Source organism: Apaloderma vittatum, unplaced genomic scaffold (genome assembly GCF_000703405.1).
Source record: "Apaloderma vittatum isolate BGI_N311 unplaced genomic scaffold, ASM70340v1 scaffold735, whole genome shotgun sequence".
Classification (NCBI taxonomy): domain Eukaryota; kingdom Metazoa; phylum Chordata; class Aves; order Trogoniformes; family Trogonidae; genus Apaloderma; species Apaloderma vittatum.
The window spans coordinates 25,355-44,129 of NW_009715271.1; the positions used below are offsets into that span (position 1 = coordinate 25,355).

Genomic DNA, 18,775 nt, shown 5'->3' on the forward strand with positions numbered 1-18,775 from the left:
CAGCAGAGGTCACGGCTCTCTGGGACGCTTCATTTTGTTCAGGCACCTCTATTTTGTTTTGAGGCTGCTCACTGAATCAGGTCTTTGGGTGCTTTGTGCCCTCAGCTGTGTGGCAGGGATACTACTGCCCAGCGAATGGTAAGGCTGAACTGCAAAACCGCAAGAGAAATTATCAAAGGCATGAAAAAGTAAGAGGAACAAAATGTATAAGGACTTTCCTGTTTGGAGTAGAGACGAGTGAGAGAGGTTTTCATACCAGTCTAGTCAATCCAGAGCACACTGACGGAGAAGCACAAATAGACAAACTAAAGAGGAAGATTCACCAATGCTTATTAAAGACATAAACAACACTTGTTTTTCAAAAAGGCGGCCTTACTGTGCACACAGACAGTGCAGAGAGCTGGCTAGCTGGCGGTGGAGCTGAGATTGGCCCTGGAGGTATGAGTGAGCGTTGTCTTGCTCGTGAGGAACAACACAAGAAAGCACCAGCCCTGCTTGCACCCTGCGAACACTCGCCCGGTGCCGGGCACAGCTGGGTGCTGGTGTGAGACCTCCCTTCGCAGCAGAGGCAGGGAGAGCTCAGGACCCCTCTCCGCACTCAATCTACACCGTAAATCACTGCCAAAAGGCTGCAGGGCTGCCCAAGCTGTGGGGTGCAGTGTGCTTTGCACAGCAAGTCTGCATCCTGGCACGGCACTGGAAAGGGTTATTTCCTGGGGGAGACAAGGCTGCCAAGCGCCCCCAGAACCGAGAAGGAGCATCAAGGTGTTGCCATTAGGGTTAATTGCTTTGATGTGTAAAGAGGATGTGCAGAAATGGTCTAATAATCAGCAGCCTCTTAAGAGGGCAAACAGGTGAGAAAGTCAGAAGTAATACAGCACCTGAGTGCAAAGAGGCTCTAATTAAATACTCCTGCAAATTAGCGACTCATTTAGAAGTAAAATGATTTAATTTAAACTCTGGTGATGAATTAATGTACACCTGTTCCCCCCTTTAAGGCAAACAAATGAGTAAATAAACAGGAGGATGATGGGCTGCTTGGAGAGCAGTTGAAGACCTTACACAGAGCGGTGGTTGTCAAGTCTTGTCCGATCTCTGTACGACGACCTGAGTACGGCAGCACCGCCCTGTCTCCCCACCTTGCTCCACAGCTGCCTGGGCACTGGGAGTCTGCTCCTGTTGCTGTACGGGGCTCACGGGAATCACTTAATCCCTAAACTTGATCAGAGTAATACTTTTGATTCATTCTTCCTAGAAAGCAGAAGAGCTGGGAAATTGGAAGGAAATGAGCCAGGAACAAACTTAAAAACTATCATAATTTTTAGTTTTGCTTTGCTTTAAAGTGACAGGGGAGACATTGTAAGACAGAGACGTTGTAAGACAGCAAGTGTAAATTAAGAAAAAGCTCAATTAGTGAAACTACTCCTTCCCAGCATGAAAGTGCAAGGAGCAATCTCTCCAAAGTAGCTCAGGGATCCCTGCTGCTACTGCCATCAACATAAAGACACAGCTAGACCATTGAAACGGGGCTGGAAAAAGGCTCTTTCCTCGACAGATTCGAGAGCACTTTACAAATGCCTTGAAAACATCCCTGAGTGCCAGTTTGTCTCTCGGATATGTTCCACCTTGGGTTTGCTTTTCCTCTGTGCAACTCCCAAATCCCCCTGCACGCAGAATCCCCGCAGCTGCCTCCGCTGCTGGCAGGCATGGGCAGCCCGGAGCCGGGCGGCCGTGGCCCTGCAACGCGCAGTAGCCCAGAGGCTACGGAAGGGTACGGAGAGGGGAAGGCGCTCGGGTTGCAAGTGTTTCCGGGCCTCCTGTGAAATCAACCACATTAGTACAGGCATTGACCACTGTCAATCTGTGCCGTGTCTCGAATGAGGACATAATGCGCTCCTGAATCAATTGCTGGCAGCACTTCAGCCTTATTATTCTTATTACCGGAACGTGAGCGCTGCGTGCCTGCCAGGCAGTTTCCCGATTAGCCCATTAAACCTACGACACGCGGCTGGCTCCTCAGGTCCAGCACCTCCTGGGCTCACTGGCCCCCAGGACCCAAGCAGCCCTCCCACTGCGTGAGCTGCCTTGCCAGGGCTGGGGAGATGCAATGTCCTCAATGGTTTTATGAAAAATGCAAGTGAAGACGGGGTTTGGGCAGGCCATATGTGTTTCTCCCCATAGCGAAGTGTGGAGAAGGAGCTGCAGCCTCCCCAACTCCACTGGGAAGCAGGAGCATAGTCAAATTTCAGGCACAAATTAAAGATTATCAAGCACCAATGTCTCATCACCTCCAGCCTGCTCTGCTCCCAGGGGCTGTCCACTGGAGGGACATGCCAAAAGGACTGGGCACACAGAGGAATGGCCCCAAGCTGCAGTTTGGACGTAAGGAAAAAGGTACTGCAGGATTTAGCCCAGAAATGGCAGCAGCCGTAAGGGAAAAAGGCCTGCTTGGAGCCAGTCTGTCCCAGCAACAAAGGGCAGAGCAGCACTCGGCTTGCTGGATCCCATAGCGAAAGTGCGAGATGTGTGTGTGTGTGTGTGTGCACGCTTGCTTGTACCAGTGCAGGTACCCCCTACCCCTGAGCAGGATCCTGCCCCTCGTCCACAGGCTGCAGCGTGGGCAGGTGGCCCACAGGAGGAGCTCCAACACAGCTGCAGCATCCACCACAGCCCTCAAATAAATAATTAAGCAGCTCAGCCTGCCTTCTACTTACTTAATTCCATTAATCCCACACTGTAAACTCACTACAGCTCTCACTGTACACTAAAACTGAAATATTCTCCTGGTGTGGAGGGGCCAGGAGCTGCTGCCAGACCCTTGCACTCTGTTTCCCCCAGCTCCGCTGCGTGCCCAGGAGAGCATGGTTGGGCTGTGCTATGCCCCACACCAAAACACCAGCAGCAGAGTTAACTGTGCCTGCAGCCGGCTCAGCTCCCAGTTCAACCTGTCCTGTCACACCAGCTGGTCCAGCTGGGATTGCTCCTTGCCCCTCGGGGATGAAGGCTAATCCACAGTTCAGGAGCAGGCTCTTCGCTGCAGCCAGCGCGCAGCTCGCTCTGTGCCGGCTTTGTTGCATGGGCTGCTTGGTCATGCAGGCTGGCAAACTGGTGTGAGCAATATTATCTGTTCTCTGACCTGTGGGAATGGAGGCCAGACGGCTTGGAAAAATCTCTGCCACCCACCCTGCTCCCTTCGCAGGCATTCAGGGAGGTGCTGACAGGTCTTGTTTAGGGTCACCTGTGTCTAGGTTACCCTGCTATAGCTTGCACAACCAAGGTGAGTGCCAGATTGATGGCTCTGGGCAGCTGGCCTCGGGGGTTGAAAGTGCTGTTAAATATCTACTCTCTGCCTGAGAAGCCATCATTCCTGGAACGTGAGCCATCTATAAACAGCCCTGCACCCCACCGAGATGTTAGGCTGCCAGGCTGCTCTGCAAAAACACTTAAAATGCAACTATCCTGAAGCACAATCAAACAGTATATGGGCCTTGGGGGTTCATCTGTGATGCCTTTGTCCCTTGGCTCTCCCTGCTCAGCTGTGCTACGCCGAGTCACGCCATGAGGAAACAGAGTTGGGGCCTCTGTCTTTTGAAGCTCTGCAAAGGTTTGGGGCTCCCACAGTCCCAGGGTGAGCGCCAGGACCATATCACCACTTAGTGACTGCGATTGCACAGAGTCTGCTGAGCTGTGGTTCCCTGCCTCTAGGACTCCCACGGGGGCAGCACAGCCAGCTCCCCTTCTCACCTCCCCTAGTTCTGCATCCACTGCAGATTGCCTTACTCACGCTGTGCCCATGCTGCCCTCCAGCCCTCTCACTACCGGCCCCAAAGGGAGCTGCTGCCCTGCCAAACCCAAACCCACAGGGACCAGGATGAGAGGACCCCCACTGCTGCAGCAATCCTGCACAGGCAGCTGCTGTTCTCTGCAAACTCCAGTCCAGGATTTTTCTCGATGGCATCTCAAATGGGAAATGACTGCGCTGGTCCCCTCCACATGCGAACAAGGTGCAATTCCTTCTGTTTTGGGGTCTATCCTAGTGTCAAGACACTGTACGAGCCTCTCACATTCAGTAATTTCTAGCTGATGAGGAGCAGAATGCATGGGAAAAAATTACATGCAACAATCAGCTTCTTAATAGCTGCTTCAACATGAGAAGTACAACTGATTGGTGCTCTCAGCCAGCCATGATATTCTAAAGAAAGAGAAATGAGAAAAGAGAGGCTCATGAAAACAGCTAAGAGAATTTACTTAATGCTCATTTTTTTCCAAAACAGTTCTCACAGCTCAGTATTACGCTGCAGGCTCCAACCTGCGCAGGGCCAGTGTGAGGACGGGGGCGCACAGACACCAGACCCTGATGAATCCCCTCTGTGCGGCAGAGGCACAGGCTGCCTGTAGCGCAAACCCGGCTGAACAGTTCAGGTGGATTTGTAACAAAAAGCCCAAGGCAGATACGACTGCACACCTTAGCAGCACTAGCAGGATATACATGAACACTCAAGTAACTGGAAGGAAAGCACATTACTCCTTCAAGTATTTCCCAAGTTGCAGTGTAATGCTGCAAACGGTGAAGGCTCAGCCCCTCTGCGGTCAAAGCAGCAGTTCGCAGAGGGACGGCAAAGCCCTCCACTTGGCATCCTGAAGCAAATAGTTCTGCATCTTCCTCATACACACAGCACACCCTTTGAACTATCTGGAATTCATCCCTTCCCTTCTCAACACAGAGATCTGCTTTCCCTTTCCTGGCATATATAATCCTACCTCATGGCAAATGTTCTGATCTCATCTCATAAATCAGTGTAGGTATGCTGCAGGAAGGGGAGACCACAGGCACAGGCAGATAACAATTCAAACAGAAGTGATAACACATGCAAAGGACACTTCCCAAATTTATTCGCTCTTTAATACTAGTGGAGGATTTATTTACAAGTCCCCTGCAGCTCAAGAGGGTCTTGCATGTAAGCACAGGAAAACACAATCCTGCCACTGCTGCTCTCACGGTTGTAGAGGAACTTTCCCCGACTTTAAACATTTTCAACCTAATCATTCAGCCCAGAGCATGGCGAGAAAGGCAAGGCAGTCCCCGTGCAGGTCAGCCCCTTCCCCTCCACGTGTGCACCCCCTTGGCAAGTTGTCCTCCGGGGAGGGCAGGACTGGAGGGGGTCAGGCTGGAAGAGGTGCAGTGCAAGACGAAAAGGTTCACCAAACGCCTTGTGGTGTGAGTAAAGGCACCATGGGTGGTGGGTGCAGACAGTACCCAATCCAGGGGCCTCACCAGATATAAGGAGAAGAGTGGGAGTATGATTCAGCGGCACAGGGGAATTTGCAGCTCAGGATTGTCAGGCATGGGTAGGGAGAGCTCCATGCAGGGAGGGCAGCTGGGACTGCTCCCAGGCAGTGGGACATCAGCGGAGTTTCTGGTGGCAATGATGCCGAATGGCATAGGCTAAATCCCATCAGCATGCAGGGAGAGATTAGATGGGGGAGGTGGGAATGAAAACTCGAATCCATGTGTGTCAGAGTGCGTAGAAAGCAAAGCTTGGAATGCAGATGGAAATAAGGGGCACGGGATGCTGCGGACTGAAATACCTCGGACAATCTGCATGAAGGGCAGCCCTCACAGAGCAAGAGAACAACATAAAAAGCGACAGCCCAGGCAGGTAGACATGAACTCCCATTCACTCCTAAGACCATACCCATGGTGGGAGCACTGCGGGCTGCTGTGTGATCAGCTGCAAGACCTTTTCCCTGTACAAGCCATGCTTCAACTGCTCAAGGCAAGTTCCCACCGCTCTGGGGCTGGCAGGGAGAGCTGGCAGGCTCCCAGGCCTGGCTCAGTGCCTGCACAGAAGATGCTCGTGCAGGGGAGGCATGGCTCAGCTTTTGAGCCCTTGCTGCTGGGGGTCCTGGCCAGCACCACTCTGTGCCCACTGCCCGGCACGCCCTCACGCTCACCTCCATGCTTCAACTGCTCAAGGCAAGTTCCCACCGCTCTGGGGCTGGCAGGGAGAGCTGGCAGGCTCCCAGGCCTGGCTCAGTGCCTGCACAGAAGATGCTCGTGCAGGGGAGGCATGGCTCAGCTTTTGAGCCCTTGCTGCTGGGGGTCCTGGCCAGCACCACTCTGTGCCCACTGCCCGGCACGCCCTCACGCTCACCTCATACTCCTGGGAGAACTTCAGCCCGTCGTTGGCCTTCAGCCTGTCGATGTTGTCAGCAAGGTCCGTCACGGGGATGGGGGGGTGGTCGCGCATGCCTGCAAGCGAGACAAGGAGGGAGGAGGGAGAGGAAAATGGTTACAGCTCTGCACAGCTGAGGAAGGCTCGAGAGCAGCATGTGCACAGCAAACCCAAAAGGTGGGTGCAAGGCGGGCATGTGTGACTATGTGAAGCGCTGGGCGGGATGGATGGGAAGTCGGCGAGATCACACGACATGCTGCACGCAACTCTCGGAGCACATGGTTTGGTGAAACAAAACAGAAAGGTGATGTGCAGAATGTGCATGACCGGGTGAGCATGCTCGGACAGTACAGCCACCGGGCACACAGAGCAGGCCACGCAGTGGGCAGGGGGCTCAAGCAAGCCCCCGGCAGGAACGGGCCAAGGATACGCTGCCAATGTGCTTCCCGGGCTCCCGCACGGGCTGAAGTTGAACACACTGATTCTCTGGTGCTCTCACCGTCAAGGGCTGAGGCTGATCTTCTTGCTTATCCCTAACAACGGCATTAGCCAAGAGGAAATCCGCCCAGACTTGTACCAGGGAAAACCTCTGTGGTGCATGTGCACAGCTTTTTTGTGTAGGCAGATGCTGCCTCAGCCCCTGAGGAGCTAAAGAAAGATGGGAAGGGTCCCACAGAGGAATGGCTGCTCCCCTGGCTGGAGACTGCACAAGGTCCCCAGAGCTGAGGAGCAGCTCTGCCTGCAGCTGCACAACTCAGTGCTTTTCGGTGGTGCTCCAGAGGCAGACTCAGCTCCAGGGCCCAAAATCCAAGCTCCACTGCGCTGACTCGTGGAAGACACCATGTGCTTTCATGTGCCCTACTGCAGCTTCTGGGAGGCTGCTGCAAGCTGTGATGCTTGCCCTGTCTAAAGCAGGGATGCACAGCATGATTCATCCTGGGCACAGCCCAAGCCCTGCTCAGGGGAGAGGCCTGGAGGAGGGATCCTACAGGTGCCCCACAGGGGATAGGTACTGTGGGGGTGTGCAAGTGGGATTGGGAGGACTCCTACTGGGGCCTTGGCATCCAGGGCTCAACCATCACCTCTTTCTCTGAAGCTGAGGTGGTGAATTGGCAGAACATGGCATGAAACATCTTATCCACAGCCTGGCTCATCCAAATCTCAAGGCTCGTGACTCCATCGGCTGTTCTGTGGGTTTCCCAGAAACCCCACGTGGGTAATAACGATTATTAATAGGCTGAAGCTGTTGATTCACACTCAGGGAGACAGGCTGGATCATGGCCAGGAGCTTTTCAATTGCTCAGGAGCCTCAGCGCTGCCACAGATGGCAGTGATGGGCCACTGAGGTGATGGAGCAGTCCCCAGGCTGGGTATGTACATTTTATACAGTGGTGGCAAGTCACTAGGTGATAACATGGACGTGTTACAGCACAGCCACTGCACAGCAGGGCTCCTCACGCCACTGCCAAAAGCATCTGATGTCGCTGCATATAGGCACGACCTGATCCAAATCACACTCATCCTTCTATCACTTGACAACGCGGAGCTATCCACGGATGGCCTGAGAGTGCACGGACAGATCGAGAAGGAAAGAAGCCTCTTCTGCCTTATGCTGAGATCCTCCTGCAAATGGTCCTCTGGTTGCCACTTCACCCACCAGGATTCCTGAGGTGGTTAAGCAGGCTCACCAAGACAATGCTCTGATTTCTGCACAGTTTGCTCATTGGTGCCAGAGCTGCAGAGGCAGCTTAGGAGCAGCTTTGCAGTGCAGAATTGTTCCTGGTGAGCAATTGAATGAGGAGAACAGTGTGGGACCAAGGCAGAAGTGTACGACTGGAAGAAGAAAGAGGCTAGAACATAGCCACAGTATGTGCTTATCTGAACATAGTCATGTATGAAGTAGGGCAGAGCCACGGGCCAGAGCAGAGCTGCAGACATTCATCTCTGCTAAGAAATACAAGGGGGGTGTCTCCAAACTTCAGTTTTGCCGGGCAAAGGAGTGTTGCAGCAACACAGGAGCCTCAAGAGCAGGTGGGAAGAAAGAGGTGGTTGGTATTCCGTTATGGTGAGCCTAGAACAACCGCCACTGACAGCGTAGGGAAGACAGAGGAGATTTGTACACGCTACCAGGACTTCTATGTGCTCTTCTGATGACTCTGGCAAGAGGACAGTGAGCTCTCCACCAGGCTAGAAGGGCTCAGAGGTCTAATGATGCCTGCAGGGCTGCAGACTGCAAAGCCCTGGGCTCTGCTCCTGGGGGAGGCATCTATTCTGTGTACTTCTCCCATTCCTGCGTGCACACACAGATGTCTTGTACATCAAGCAGCAGGGAGGACATGCTTTTATGGTTGCTTGAGGGTGAACTCGAAGCCCATGAGACGAATGATAAAGGGGCAGTCACACCTGTGGTCCTGGAACTACTCCATCCAACCTGCTAGAGCAGTAAGTCCCTGTGCTCTGTGCCTGCGACTCTGGTGCCAACACTGTCAAGCAGCCCAGCTGTAGAGCAGTTCAGAGATCATCATTCCCTGGCACCTGCTCTGCCTCACTCTATGGCACAGGCGATGCAGCCTACGGAAGCTGGTTTGCCTGAGGTAGAAGGGGAGTGTGTTCAACCACTGGGCTGCAGAGCATCCTTCCATTTGCCCACTGAAGGTTTTTAGCTGGCCAACCCCTCCAGAACGGCCAAGGTTACCTGTCCCCATGCGGGGCCAGCTGCAGGCCTGGTGCCACGGCAAAGCGTGGCATGCCACTGCGAGGGGGCAGGAGGCCTGGCAGCAGGAGAAGAGCTGCCGCCGGAGCGTCCTGGCAGCCCCAGCACCCAGAGCCTTCCCTTCTGCGCTGTGCTGCGGTGAGCTGCTGTAGCGCTGTGCAAACAGTACCTGAGCCTGGCCCCACACATGGAGTCTGAAAGTGAAATCACTGCTGTTCTACAGTCTGCTGTGAGTGAAGGTGACCTTCATGACATCGAAACAAAAATTACAGAGACGAGAGAGAAAGGGAAAGAAAAAGCAAAAGGTGTCAAAAGATAAATACAGGAGTTAAAACTAACTTGAAGTATTCGGGCAACTGGGGACACTGGCACCTGCAAAGAAAAGAAACGGGGCAAGAACAGAAATCCCATTAGCCTTTTGTCATCATTGCAGAGGTTCAGAAATGGAAAGACAAAGATGAACAGTTGGACTTGATGATCTTAAAGGTCTTTTTTAACCCAAATGATTCTACGAAGACACAAAGAAAAGCACCATCCGCCACAGCACTGGCAGCCTCCCTCCTGCACAGGACTGGCTGTGGGGCCCGGGGCTGCTCTGCAGCTCAGCTGGCCATCACGCAGCGGGCTCTCGGCTCCGGCCAGCCTGACGCTGACAAGCGCGTGGAGCTGCAGCTACTCGCAGGGGAGTGAGCGCACACGTCTTCACCTGACACCAAGAGCTACACTTTTCACTGCACACCACTGTCCGCGGCCCTGTGCCCAAGGGGAGCCAGCAAGCACAGGTGGATGGCAGCTACAGGGGACATCTGTGCTGCTCGGTGGCCAGGAGGAAAGCACTCAGTCCCAGCAACCTCTACTCAACGTCCTTGAGCCTCCAACTCACAGCTCATCCGCAGCACAACTCAGCCTCACTTCACGGCAAACTGGGACACTGCCTGGTCCCGTATCCTCTCAGTGCCTTGGCACAGCAGTACATTAGTACAGGGAGGCCAGCAGTGGGGGAAATAACCCTTGTCTGAAGTAGAAACCACAAAAATGAGAAAGCTTAATATTTAATAACAGTAGATCGATTAATTATGCATTAAACAAGTTTTCCCTGCTCAGCACACTCCAGCAGGGACACCAGCTACCGAAGCGTGCAGGGCTGGTGGCCAGCCCCTCTTGTCAATGCACCCACGCAGCACTGCCTAGACCTCTGGTGGGTGACAGGGCAACAGCACAGACCCACAGGGCTTAGTGGGTTTTCATGCCTCCTCATTAATGAGGACAAGCTCGTCAGAAGCTGGAACAGCCACTTCTAGCTGCACGACAACCACTTCCACCCCTTAGAGCCTAACAAGTGATGTAGGGGAGTGGAGGGGAGGAGAACATAGTGCTGTCACTTGGTGAGGGAGCATTAGTTACAGCATCCCAGGGCACTGCTGCCGTTCTCAAGTGAACTGGGCACTTTGAGTTGTTTTTGCCTCCCCAGAGAGCTCTGCGAACTTAATAAATGAGTCAGCATCTTTTGCTTATTCTCAGACATAGGCAGGAAAAGAGAAATTCCCAGACCTCGCTTCTCTCTGATGGCACCTCTTGACCCTTCTTACAGCTCTACTAAGGGATACTCTTGTTGCAAACACCCTGATCTCGATGGAGATGGGAGTAGGCGCCAACCTGATCTGTCACACTCCTCCAGGCAATGTAAAACCTGATCATATAGCAAATATGGCCCCTGTCCCTGGGCAGCAGAGATAGGTCACAGAAGCCTGTCCCCCTAAACAAGCATCCTGTGTCCTGGAGCAGCCTTGTTCAACACCTTGCTCTTCCTCAAGAAGCTGCATGCTGTTGCTGACTGCCTGCGACCTCCCTCCCTAGTGCTGCTCCCAGTAATCTGCCTGCTGAGATGTTCTTCCTCTAGTGCAGGTGCCCCCCTTGCTCCCCACGGCATTTGGCTCCCACGCTGCAATACCACGCTGGTCTGGCTTGTAGCCAATTAACACGTCAGGGCTGCTGGCAACTGCCAGGTTATCGCTGTATCCTACCTGTGAGATCTGCCATCAGTCCTGCCTGGGAGATGCACTAACTATGTCACAGCTGCTCTGGCACGGAGTGAGATGTGCTGGTGAAGCCCACCCCAGGTCTGAGCCAGACCGCTGTGAGCAGCAACAGGTAAGGCTCCTCTTACCCCCCGCTCCCAGACACAGCAGGTTTACATGAGGAAATGGTCCCTTCAAAACTCTCCTGTTAGATTAAAGCTCTTAGATGAATGAGCAGCAGGAGGAAAAGGAAAGTAGGTTACAGACCAGGAGGAGCTGCAAGTTAGAAGAGAGCTGTATGTGCCTCATTTATGGCTGAACTGCTCCCTCCATCACAAAAGCTCAAGCGCTCCCCCACTTCATCTAGGACTTGGACTCTCTGAAAGGCTCTGAATGACTCAGGGCGAGCCTGTCTCTGATCGCTACAATGGCAGGTACTGTGTCTTCGGTGCCATCAGAGACACACAGACACAAAGGAGCAGCACGAGACCTTTCCGCAGTGTTAAGTACAGTTGCCCGTGCGGACTGGCAAACTAGCTACACCCTGAGGCACCACAGGCATGACGAGATGCTCTGCAGTGAACAGCTGCATGCTGAAAGCAACGGCTTTTACTGCACTATCATCCTCTGCGTTGAGACCACCATGACCAGCAGTACCCTCCATCAGGCCACAGCGCTGGCTGGGGAGCAATGTGGGCTGCAGGTCGTTCTTCACCTCATCCGTAGCTGAGCAGAGTAGGAGAGTTAGCACAACAAAGACCCCAGGATGAAGCTGCTTGGAAACCATCAGCAGCACTAGGGCTCTCTGCACCTCCTGATCCCCCTAGATGCAGCCCCTGTGGTCGGCACTGCACCAGTGGTGCTCAGTGCTCAACCCCAGCCTGGACCAAACCATTGCAGCACCGAGGAGCAATGCAGGTGCAGGCACTGGTGAGTTCTCCCAGCTCTGCACGGAGGCTCCTCCCAGCTCAGGACAACTGCACTGAGCTTCATGTAAGGTCTCACACACACGTACAGCTGTCTCCATCCAGGTTCCCCAGTCTTGTGTACCCCAGTGTTGCCGTGACAAGGCCAGGGAGAAGGATTTGCAGACCAGAGAATGGACACGTGGATATCTTTAGTCTAAGTCCTCTTTGTTCTTCTGTGACTGAGAAGGTGCAGAGCTGCTGGCGGGGAGGCCTGCCACTCCTGCTCTGGGATGGGGACCTGGGGAGGGGAACTGGAGGAGGTGGGGCATGAGGGGATTAGCTGCTTCCTACCTGGAGTCTGGTAGTTGAGCCGCCTCATCTCGACCGGGTCAGAGGAGTGGGCCAAGAGTGAGTCCTTCAGGCCGATGGAGTGCTCATCCTTAGAAGAGGGGGAGTGTGCCCTTTTCCTATGGACAGAGAGGACAGAGACAGGAAGGTGAGTTTTGGCAGAGACAAGCATGAACCACCCTGGGAAGGAGTCTGGGTCCCTGCATCCCAGACACCCAGCTCCATCCCAGGTTCCCTGGGACTCTGGGAAAGTCACATCCTCTTCTGTGCCTCCAATTTTCCATCTGTGAAACAGGAAAGATCATATGTAAGCGATGGCAGAAGTTTGATTAGTGAGGCGCTTCTAAATGTGATATTCTGCATAATATTTATTAGAGAAAAATCAGATAGATGCAAGATATCATTTCCTCTTACTTTCTCTAGGAACTATTTCCTGTAGTGGAAGGATATAATAAATTTTTTTTTCAAGTATTAGAAATATTTAAATATAGAATGCTGTAATATAATACTGTAAAGGCTCTTCAGGGTGTATTTTATTGGGCCATTAATACATGTCTTGAATGGTTGAAGGCACCCAAGGTGTGTATTAATGGAACAATAAAATACACTGTTGTCTCTTCATGCTATATTTATGCCTAGAGCAATGCCACCACCTCAGGCTCTTGCTGGAATTCACAGGCAAAGCCGGGACAGATCCAATCAAAAAGCGGACAAGTGAATACTAAAAAATATCTAATACTGCAAGAAGGGTTTCTAGAGATTCTTTAAGTCCCACCTCTTGCTCTGTATTACAAATACGGTAGAGAGGGGTGTTGGGCATGTACTCTCTTCTGAGTCTGTGCTGGGCCGGATGCATTGCCAACATGCTGAGCACGCGGCAATAGGCAGAGACTTTATCTTTTGGCTAGAGCCCCAAAATAGATTTTGCCTGATGGCGAACCCCTCCTTGACCTGATGTTTCCTGGAAGAGAGGGAGCTGCATCACTGCTAGCCTGCACAAATGCTCGCACATTTACCAACCTGCAAATCACAACAGTCAGTCTCTGCTTTCTACTCTCTTGAGGGGCACTTTGAAGCACCCTGAAGTGCTGCCAGGTTCTGCACAGAGGCAGCTTCATCTCTGGATGGTGGTGACCCTGAGCCACGTGTGATCAGAAACGCTCTGCACAGGCACAGGGAGTCACCACTTCCACAGGGAGCTGTGCATGCTGGGCTGGCACTAGTGAGAAGCAATTAGGGAAAATTTAGTGCAGAAATCATGAGTGAAACCTGTGTTCCCACTGTGGCCCAAACCACAAGCAACTTCCATCTGCAGCCCACGGCTGCATCAAACACTGGAGCTGTTCAATGGGGAGAACCAGCTTGTGAGCCTTACACTACTCTGAGCAATCTCAGTATCTCGGAAGCCTTCCAGCTGCCTGGACCGAGACAAAAGAGCTGAAGGACTGAGAGCAGTGATAGAAAGAAAGGAGAATTCATGGCAAACAAATAAAGCAGTGTTTCTCCTATCAGGAGCACAGCAAGATGTGCCATGTGCTACTGTGTACCAGTCCCCGAGCCCTTGAGCAAACTGGGACAGCTTTTCTGGGAAATGGGCATAGCACATGGCTGATGTTCATAGAATCACAGAATGGCCTAGGCTGGAAGGGACCTTAGAGATCATCTAATCCAACCTCCCTGACATGGGCAGGGACGCCTCTCAAGCAGATCAGGCTACTCAAGGTCTCATCCAACCTGGCCTTAAACACTTCAAGGGACAGGGCATCCACAACTTCTCTGTACAATTTACTCCAGAGTCTTGCCACCCTTGTACTGAAGAATTTTTTTCCTAAGATCCAATCTAAACCTGTTTTCATTTTAACTTAAATCCATTTCTCCTTGTCCTATCAGTGGACACTTTTGTAAAAAGTTCCTCGCCAGCCTTCCTGTAGGTTCCCTTCAGGTACTGGAAGGCAGCTATTAGGTCCCCCCAAAGGCTTCTCTTTCCAAGACTGAACAATCCCAGCTCCCTTAGCCTATCCTCATAGCAGCGGTGCTCCAGCCCTCAGCTTGTCTCTCCCAGTAGCCTAGTCAGGGCAAACCTCCAGATCGCAAGCTATCCATTGCCACTGAGCTTCGCTTCATTCCCATTGTAGATCTGACACTGTGAATATGCTGCATGGATACCTTTGGGAGAAAATGCCTCTTACGAGAAGACGGACAGCAAAAACCTGTAGGTTAACACTGCACCCCTCTGAGCATGCCGGTGATGCTGGGAGGGAATATGCTGCTGCCACGTGGGCTAGGACGCAGCAGGAACACCATCAGGTCTGAGCACAGGTCTGTGCACCCACACCAGACTCTGGGACAAAGCAAAGCTGAGCACAGTGCCTACGGGACCCAGATACAGAAATCCCCCCTGGGGCCATTTTTCTCCTGCTAAAGACCAGCAAACACTTTGTTTCTTACATTTGCCTCGTATTCCCTCAAAGCTTCCTCACTACAGACTGCAAGAATGCACTTGTATTCTTGATGGAACAGCTCTCAGTCTGAAGTGACTGAGAAAACAAAGATACCCCTACAACTGATGGTGGTGTCTTTTTTTGTTTTTTGATTTTTAATTGCAAAAACCATCTGGGAACTGTCTCCTTAAGAGCTGTGAGAGGCTGACAACTGCTAAGAGGCTGATACCTTTGAGGAAACAAAGTCTTTGTAAACGCCTAGCTCCCCAAAACAAAGATGCCCCTTAGTAGCTTCAGGCTTGATTTTTAAAAATTGGAAAGAGACTTGAAATTTTAGCAAAACAAAAAGATAAAATGGATTCATACCTTTCTTGCTTACTAGATCCATGGAAAAGCAGAAAAAGAAGAAAGGAGATGATCACTGACACAGAAAGGCACTGACTGCACACGTACAGCAGAGCTCCATTTCATCAGACAACAAAGCCAGCTCCCCTCCCTGAGCCACAGATACATATGTAAATAGAGAGCCCAGGAGGAGCAGAACCTGGGAGCTGAGCTGATAGAGAACGACCTACTGTAATTGAACAGGCTACATGAACACATGCAAATGCAACCTATGGCTCCTCAGGAGGACTAACAATCATCTCATGCTAGTTACAGCTCTAGCAGGACTGCTCTGCTACGCAAAAGCAGGCGTCTGCTTCAGCAGGGAGCACAGAGATAGTCCTGATCCGGATTGAGAGGCATCAGTAAGTGAGCTCCTATGCTGATTTCAGATTGTCACATCCATGCCCTGTTCTCACTACCATGTTCCCCAGTCAAAAATCACAGTAGTAAGGAGCATCTGCCAGAGATCAAGCAGGCATTTTCCACAGAAAACTAGTAGTAAAGATGTCCTCAAGGCTGCAAATCCAAGCTGTAAGACTAGAGAGCAGTCACACCGGTGTTAGGGACAAAGTCATTCTCCTCTGTCCCACTGCTTACATGTTTCCAGAATCCACAGCAGCTCTGTGTCCTGAGGCTGACAGTAATTACCTTCTGCACACCCAGCCCTTCTGCTCTCTTTACAAAGCAGCCCTCTGCCGTGACAGGTATTGACCCTCCTCCTCCCCATAACCACCAGGGACTGTCTATCAGAGCACCCCATATCTAAAAGCGACAAGGAGGGTCTTGAAGGTGCCACCACCTGTAGTCCTTATGCCATAACTGCTACGTCCTGGACTGAATCTCACCTTTTGAAGAGGAGTATAGCAATGACAATGATGATGATTAATATCACGGCCAGGACAGGTCCCATCACCCACAGCATCTCCGGTTCATCCTGCTGCTTTGCTGAAGCCACTTCCATCACAATTTCATCCGAGTAGGGGCTGGCTGCATATCTCTTCTGAACAGCACACGCAGGAGAGGGAGAGAAAAACAAGTGTCCATTATGCTAAAGCAACAGTTACATCCCTGAAATGTGGAGGTCTCCCCTTGCCTCTGGCTAGGAGGGAACAGTTGCGCTTCTCAAACCCTGGTAACACACCACGGGATCCTCCCTCCCTCGGCATCAGTGGAGGTCACGCTGTGGAAACAGTCTCTCCCTGGTGTGAAACATTCCCAGTGCCAGCAACTTCCTGGCTGGCAGACCTGGCCTCGAGGTGCCAAACTGGAACAGCCCAGCTAAGAGCCACTTGCCAGCCCTGGATTCTCTCGGAGCCAAATCACAAGCTTTTGAATCCCAACCAATTGCGCAGTGGGGCTGGCTGCTGATTCCTAAGTGGTTTACAATACCTGCTGTGCTGATATCAACACATCTCTCCAGGACAGGGCTATATTAGGAAAACCCCTGCTGGGCTAGGCGCTTTTCTTAAAGGAACAAAATGACAGGAACATTTTCTACCTGATGTCTCAGCTCTGATAAACAGACCTTGGGAAGGGACTCACGCTTACAGGTTCCTTTCCAGAGCCTTCTGCAGTCTGGCAGCCCAGCAATTTATAACGCGAAGGGACTGCTTTGTGGCCCCACCAGCAAAATGTGATTAGCGAGACCCAAACTCCTCCTGCAGAAAAATGACATCGCACCTGGCTTGCTCTGCTGCTGCCGCAGCTTATAGAGCTGTGTTGTCCCTTCACAGCTCAGCCTCACTGGGTCAGAAGGCTTAAATGCTGCAAAAAGAAATTGCTTCCCTCTGTTAGAGAGGGCCAGAGCTGTATCAGTTCAGTGCCTGTGGCTTTTGAGCGGCACCTGCCGCTTGGCACTGGGGAGTCAGAAACGCTCTACTCTTGCCATAGACAGTTTCAGTCACTGAAGAGGTGTCTGTGGATCTATAAATCACCTACTTTAGGGTCGAAGTTTAAACAGGCAACTCATGTCTGCATGCATGTGAGGAGAAGAAAGGGAAAAATCAAGTGTGTTGGTGTCACATAAATGCGCATCTTGATCTCCTCTCGCAGGTGCCCTTGATCCCAGCCAGCCTGGTTTCACACATGCATGGAGTACAGAAAATGCTCTTATCTGTGACATCCTTCTGGCAGCACACACAGGGGCAGCATCCTAACTGCTCTCCTCAGATTTATCAGAGATGCCACTGGCTGGAGGGGGAGCATGGGGGGTGGTTGCTGCTTTGTCCCTGAAACCTTTCATCCCTCTGAGATCCTGTTTGAATGACCCTGAAACAGCCGCTGGCTCCCAGTTCATCCCAGAGAAAGTCTGCATGGGATCACTGCAACCCATTAGGCTCTTCCTACGCTCCCTCATCCAGTTCAAACAACAGGACAGGCAGTCAGCAACAGCTCTGTCTGAGCATGGAAACACAAGAAGATGCTACATCAGCGGTGACAAGACGGGGCAGCAGTGCTGGGGCTCCCTTTCGTAAGGGCAATTTGCTTCTCTGTGAGAAAGGCACAAAGGCTTTGCCTGTGATTACGCAGGAAGGTCAAGCTGCATTAGGTGGGGGGAAGGAGCATGCTGATCTGTGCAGCGTGGTGACACGTGTTCATCTCAAAGCTTTGTGTGAGGGGCAAAGATTCATATTTTTGCAGACATACTTTGGAGATGCCTCCTTGCAAGTGAAGGCAGAAGCAGGAGAGATCAGGAAGACTGTTATCTCAGTGGCATTTCCAAAGGCAGACTGTGAGGTGCAGGTGCCCCTGTTCTAGAGATGGTGTTTCAACCACACTCTCCTTTGCCTTTGAAGAATGGCAGTGTTACAGTTGCCTGCTGACACCAGAGACACAGCAAGCAATTTAAGAGGAGCTGAGCGGGGGAGATAGTGCACAGCCTTGGACAGATTGCCTCATGCTTCAAATGAAAATGGCTGCAATGCAGTGGGGGATGCAGAAGGGTGATCTCTAAGAGCAGGGTGTAATAACTCTGCTGGCTGGTGGTTCACTGGAGGGCTGTGGCAGATCTATGCTCAGGGGGAGATGATGATGATGATGACGACAGCCTGGGATCAACTAGTTAAGGTCACCTCTTCTTGACACGGATTGCCAGGATAGCACAGCCTGAGGCCTCTGCCTTACCTTGCTGTTAACCTGTGATGTTCCTTCACTCACCAGTGTGCACATCTTGCCACAAGAACACGTGAGCTGGATGAGTAATGAAGAACTTGACCAGTCTTAATGAGCCATTACAAGCAAATGAGGCTGAGGAAGGAAGCCTCACCTTGGAAGCCGACCAAAGGATTCTGTGCATCTCTATTATTTCCATTATTTACACACTGGCCGCTGCTATTACTGCTGCCACCACCACTCCTACCCTCCACGTTTACAGCTGGACACTGATGCCGAGGTCTCGCCCTGCTGCTCCCTGCTTATTGCATCGGCTACTCCCTTTCCTCTCGGCTACTTCCCTCCCTCTCACATGCCCAGGCTCCATGTGCCTGGCAGTACGCTGCCGACAAAGGTTTGGCCCATCTGACTCTAGCAAGGAGAGACGCAGGACCAAGAATCCCTATGCAGCAGCCCACTGTGCAGTTTTGCCCTGTTGACAACCCACTGCGACGGGAGGCAGATCTGCTTCTCCAGATGTCATCTGGAAGCGAGACTCTGGCCAGAGAAGGGCCTGGGAAGGCAGGTTTGCAGGCGGAGCCTCCTGCTCACCACAGAGCCTCAGCAGCCTCTGTGCAGGGTAGGATTTCCAGGGGCTGTTCTCCACAGCTGGTGAACCAAAGCAGGATGGGCA

At 52.1% G+C, this 18,775-nt stretch overlaps 1 protein-coding gene across 1 annotated transcript in view; it reads right to left on the minus strand.

Annotated features, from left to right (window-relative positions):
* Positions 1–18,775, minus strand: part of PTPRF (protein tyrosine phosphatase, receptor type, F) — a gene marked incomplete at its 5' end in the record, with an annotated part of 196,489 nt that overhangs the window by 19,146 nt on the left and 158,568 nt on the right. Inside the window, 4 exon segments of the mRNA XM_009869044.1 lie at positions 6,156–6,253; positions 12,167–12,282; positions 14,971–14,982; positions 15,837–15,991. Coding sequence (XP_009867346.1) covers positions 6,156–6,253; positions 12,167–12,282; positions 14,971–14,982; positions 15,837–15,991 — 381 coding nt within the window.